This window comes from Anabrus simplex, chromosome 1, assembly GCF_040414725.1.
Source record: "Anabrus simplex isolate iqAnaSimp1 chromosome 1, ASM4041472v1, whole genome shotgun sequence".
Classification (NCBI taxonomy): Eukaryota; Metazoa; Arthropoda; class Insecta; order Orthoptera; family Tettigoniidae; genus Anabrus; species Anabrus simplex.
Genome location: NC_090265.1, coordinates 1,572,525,120 through 1,572,531,119, shown reverse-complemented (window position 1 = coordinate 1,572,531,119; position 6,000 = coordinate 1,572,525,120). Strand labels below are relative to the sequence as shown.

The window sequence follows — 6,000 nt, the reverse complement described above, 5'->3', positions numbered from 1 at the left end:
TTCTTTGACGAAACCAGCGGATTAATAGACGTGGTGAGGTATAAAAATCTGAAGGAATGAGCTCAGACTCGCTCAGTGCACGGCCCTAGTGTGTTCTAGACCACGTCCATGGCCCCAGAGTAAATTGACGAAAGATGAACTCGTAGTTATACGAAGGAGTTCTAAGAATGTTAGTAGATCTATAGGACTCGAAAAAAATTGAAATCTCGCAGAAATTAAATTAGCTCATACTGCAATAATTTGTAGAATCTCAAAAGAACTTCTAACGAGACATCACTGGAGTTGTCAACACATTAGTGGTAAAACTAACAATTATGCATTACTGACGGCTGCAATATCTTACTCACCGGTCCTGACAAGTTTGAAGGTGACGGAGTTGTGCGCCTTGAGGGACTCGTTGAGCTGCGGGTGGGTGACGTCTCGAAGCGTCACCTCTCCGCCCGTAGCCATCTTTCCGTCGCTCTGCTCCGGCTCTTTCTCCTTCTTGTTGCGCTTTTTCTTGCCGCCTTTCTTCTCCTTGCGGTTAGGCTTTGTAGGAGGCGGCAAGGCTTGACTGCCGCCGCCTTGGGGACCTGCAACCAAACCAACATATGTGATAATCTCTTTTGTCGCACACAGTGAACAGTAACTACACCGAAATAAAACAGAAGCAGTGATTTTCATTACCTATATACACTTCTTCAGACCGGAATAAAGCAACGTCGGTGATGTTAGCCGTACGCCAAAATCACCCATGTAAGAGGGTGAAAACCAGTCTATGGACTGATTCATAATCTATATTGTACCAGGAACTGTTCTAGCCCTATTCATTGTTTTATAATTGCAGAAATATTTGGAAAAGGGACGGCGATAACATGTGTTCGTATGCCGACATCTTGTACGAGCGCGATACGAAGCTCCTCGTGGCGAGCTGGACACGTCACAAGCAATGAACCTGCGGGTGACGTCACTGCCACATGTTGTGCGCCTCTCTCTCAAATGTACTGGAAAGAAAATTTCTAACTTTTTAGCTGATAAAGTTACGGAAATTAGACATACATCATCGTGTAGCTCATGTTCTGAACGTAAACATATGTCAAATTCAATAAAATCCATCACGGCATTCAAGAGATATAGGCAAGAAAGGAATCGCACTCCCCCCAGTGACGTGGCAAGCAACCTTGGGTGGTACGGAATATAAGCAGCGGACCAGACCGTAGCGATTCAGGGGGGCCACCCGGCCTCCCACCGCAGTTGCCCAGTCTACAGGGCCATGGCGCGGGCAGAGAGGAGGGAGGCCCGGCGCCATGACCCACCCCATTCCAGGAGGCCCCCGCTTCGGCGGGCTTGGCCTCATTCTCCGGGATCGGAGACTGGGTACGAGGTACCCCAAGGAGGTGGAGTCGTGCGACAGACCCTAGTGGTACTTGACGCATGGCTCCGCAGCCGGCAAGGACCGCGCTAGTCCCAGCAGTGCCCAGACGGACTGATCCCCAGGCGATGGAATGGCGAGGAATTGGTTTATGTTTTGTGCATGTTACCTGTTCCTAACTAACACAACCTCTGGTCTTTTTCCAGCCCACATCCTTGCATGTGCTATCAAAAGATGTCAGGTTTTACATGTAGGCTCTTTCTTCTTTCTGCCTATGTGGTTTTTCCCTGACCCTTCAATACCAAACTTCAATACCATATACCTAATACAATATCGCCTGGTAGCGTGTTTGACATGGAAACAGGCAGATACTCCTTGTATCACTTCCCACTCTTCCCTGCTATCTCTTTCTTCTTCTTAGAAATAATAGCATGTCGGAGGCCATGTAGATTGAGTCGTTGGTCACGCGGGGGGAGCGGGCTTCGGGGGCCCCCCCGAAAAAAAAAAAAAAAAACGTAGCGATTCAGTTCGCATTCTTCGCAGCTGGCTCGCATGTCATGCTGCACGCGACGAGTCGAACTCAGTGTTCGTTCCGCCGGAACATCGCAATACTTATATAACTTCGACTGCAAGTTGACACTTAGTTTCTGTGAATACCAGTGAGTAACCTATAAATTGTGGGACTTTCCATTCGTCTGACATTCAAATTAACGTGTGTACAACATCGGAGTCATAAGACGTGTAATATTTCATCAATATTTGAACTTGACGAATATCTTAATTTTCCTGTGAATAACCATAACAAACTTGAAGCTAGCACGGCTACTTTACATTGTAATTGTCTTGGACTGTTTCAACTTAGAATATCATGAGTGTAGGTTGCAACACGCTGACTATTTTGGGTATTATCAAAGCCTAAAACATTTTAATTTGTGCTGAAAAACTGTTCGCGTATCGTCATAACAGACTGTACCATTTGAAACAACCCGTGTGGATAGACTGTATAAGGAACTTCGTAATTCAGTGATATTGTGAAGTGTAGGACTCATACATGAATACTTGTAGAACTGTGACAGCGAGAAGGAACATTACGAGAGAGAGAGAGATTTATTTATTTCTTTGCTGTGAAAGTGAGCCATGATAAACTGTGCTTCGAATGAAAGTTATTCTTGACAATACGAACAGTGTGCAGTAAGTGTCGAGGTGAACTGTGCAGGGAAGTGTATTTTATCATTATCGTAATTTACGATAATAGACAGTGCTCCGACGTATTTCTCATCCAGTGAATGGTGATTATTTATGAGACAGTGATAATCAGTTCTAACAGTACAAAATCAAATGGTGCACATTTCAAACTAGTCAGTTGGACTTTCTCGTGTTAAAGCCACTCTTTTAGTAACATGGGAAATCCTGACTCGAGACGACGGAGAACGACGTAGATCGACGGAGATTCGATGCAGATCAACGTGGACTTGGTAATACGATGGACAGTTCTAGGGACGTGATACTATGGAAAATCGTGGTGTTTGCTGTTAGCTGAGTTCCAGATTACTGCTTGCAGAGCAGTATTCAACTGTTCGAGCACAACAAGAAGGCGTATGTCAGGTGATATCAGTGCTTTTTTTTCAAGTCAAAATATAATTCTGACTTTGAACACAACTTTTATAAACAGTGTCATTACTGACAAAGAACTTTAAAAGCTCACTTACTTAATATTTTATAAACTTGAAAAATGAATACTTTACAACTCTTAAAGAAAAGACAGATTTTCAAATAACAGTGTGCTCTCGTAATGTTGTATATTCTCATTTATAGGAACTTTAAAATATCAATTGAGTGCTTCGTTCATAGTGGAAGTGTATCATAAACTCTCAGTTTAGAATATTTACGTAAAGTGTACAATAACTTACAAAACAAATAGGACAATACTCAGAACTTTATACTAGAAGATCAGATTTAATTTCAAGTGTTTTATATTTGAGTTTGATGTGTTCACAAGAAGTAATTACCAAATTTTCTTTATTTAATTTATGTAGAAAGCGTAATCTGAAATCGCAAGTGCCAATAGAAAAGACTTTAGGATTTCTTATTTACTTACAACATGCTTTAGCATTAATTTATGCCATGAAAGTTATGGTGGACGTAAATGATTGAGAAAGACATTATTCAGTTGAATTTTACTTGATCAACTTAATTTTTCGGTATTCTGTTCTTGAAACTAGTATTTATTTTCTAGTAAATATCTATGATTCGCCGATAAGGTGACCTTCCAGAGATTGAATAAAGGAAAGAAAGATATAATATCTATTAATTCGCCTTGCAATCCTCTCTCTCTCTCTCTCTCTCTCTCTCTCTCTCTCTCTCTCTCTGTACCTTCTCCTAAAGACTAGGCACCCTCAGAAAGACCTCATGCTCTTGAAATCAACTTTTCCTGGTACAACATAAATAAAAACGTAACGACCGTGTGTCTGCATATTGACTATTTTGGCGAAAGTTTCATTCAGTTATCAGTTTTAGGTGTATTAATGACTATCTGTATAATTTTTTAGTGTGGTGTCTGTTTTTTGTTTGTCTCAGTTCTAATAAATTAAAAGCTACTAGATATATTTCTATCAAACTTCATATTTAGAATCCGCCTGTCCTTGGGTAGGTTTTAGGGCCAATATTGTGTCTACGTCACTGAAATGACTGGGATTTTATACGAAAGCGGAACCGTGATATTGCCCTTCCACAAAATATACACAATCAGACTTAAGGGAAATCTACTTGCCTTAATGGAAATCAATTTCTAAAACTTTTTTCTCATGTGTATCATTACGATACGAGGATTAATAAGAGAGATATCATTAACGGACCGTTTTTCACTCTAAGTTGGAGCGGACTTAGCCTAAAAAGGGGTCCGCGTTAAACTTAATTCTTATAACTGCAAAACTACTGGAATTATTTTAACCAAACTTCATATTTAGCATCCCCCTGTCGAAAGGTAGCTTTTAAGGTCCATAGCATTTCAGATACCCGCAGTGGACTGGGAGTTTATAGGAAACCGAAACAGTGATTTTTCTCTCCCACAAAATATACCAGACCAACCTGGATGGGAATCAACCAATCTTGATGAAAATCCATTTCTGAAACTTTTTTATAATGAACACTTTTTCGATAGAATGATTAATAAGGGAGATATCATTAACGGGCAGTTTTACAGGCTAAGTCCAGTGGGCATAGCCCAAAAGGTGTTGTACGTGATGCATATTCCTTATCTGTATATACATAAAATCGTAACGACCCTTTGTCTGTACACTGACTATTTTGGCGAAATTTTCATTCAGTTTTCCGTTTCAGGTATAATGACCTTCTGCATATTTTTTAGCTTTGGTGTTTGTTTGTCTGTTTGAGCTCTTGTAACTTGAAGACTACTAGATATATTTCTACCAGGCTACCCTGTCCTTGGGTAGGATTTAGGGTCAATATTGTTTCTAAATCCATGAACTGACTTGGGGTTTATACGAAACCGAAATCGTGCTTTCGCACTTCTATAAAATATACACAACCAAGCTTAATGGAATTTACACCTGCCTTAATGGAAACCAATTTCTAAAACTTGTTTCTCATGTGCATCAATTCGATACGAGGATTAATATGGGAGATATCATTAACGGACCGTTTTTCAGTCTATATGCCTTTGCTGGCGAGACGTAGTGTTTACAGTGCACTATGTTTTCTGACATGAGCTATATCAAATTTGTTACTTTCATTGACATGTCTCAGTCTCATCCTTGGCTTTGACACTACGAAAGTGACTGAGGTATGAATGATGCTAGTAATACCATTGCTTATGCAGCCAGTCCCTGTTATGAATGGTGTGAAAATGCATGGCAGACTGATATGTAATGTCAACGGCTGGCTTGGTGAGGAAAGCAACGGGAAACTATCTCACTCCTCATTTCCCTAATACGCCTCTTCGGTGATGCCTAGGCTATTTATGACAGCTATTGGCGGAGCTGCAGAGGATCAGACTAGCCTTCGGTCTTAATACCCGACATACATTTCAATCTATGTTCGAGCGGATATTTTAGCTTTTATTCGATTTGTCTTTTCGTCCGTTTTTTTGAGTTCTTATAACTAGGAAACTATATATTTCTACCAAACTTTATATCTGTCCTTGGGTAGGTGTTTGGGGCCAATATTATTTCTAATCCTGGATTTGTTTGGGGGTTTGTAGGAAGTCGAAACAGTGATTTTAACCTCCCACAAAATATACATGACCAACCTTAATGGAAAACTACCAGTCTTAATGGAAATCAATTTCTAAAAATGTTTAACTCATGTGCACCTTTTCGATATGAGGATAACAAGGGAGATATTACTGGACTGTTTTACAGGCTGTCATGTCTTTTCACTTTGGGTTAAGTATTTTAACTAAAGAGCCATTTTACTCTTTTGAACAGAACAAATATCAATCAATCAATCAATACTGATCTGCATTTAGGGCAGTCGCCCAGGTAATAAGAGAGGTTAGTGGTTTCATGAATCTTCAGCCACAACGCCACTCCCGGTTTCAGACGAACAACAATAGGTAGCCGGGAAATAGAATTACGCACAACTTCGGACCAGGAACTGAACCGTTCAATAAACTCTGTGGTCTGCCTCAT

General features: G+C 40.5%; 1 protein-coding gene across 1 annotated transcript in view; it reads right to left on the bottom strand.

Moving 5' to 3' along the window:
* Window positions 1-339: 339 nt before the first annotated feature.
* Window positions 340-6,000, bottom strand: part of LOC136862547 (uncharacterized) — a 277,882-nt gene continuing 272,221 nt past the window's right edge. Inside the window, exon 3 of the mRNA XM_067138890.2 lies at window positions 340-572. Within this exon, the coding sequence (XP_066994991.2) occupies window positions 340-572 (233 nt within the window). The remainder of the gene's footprint in view (window positions 573-6,000) is intronic.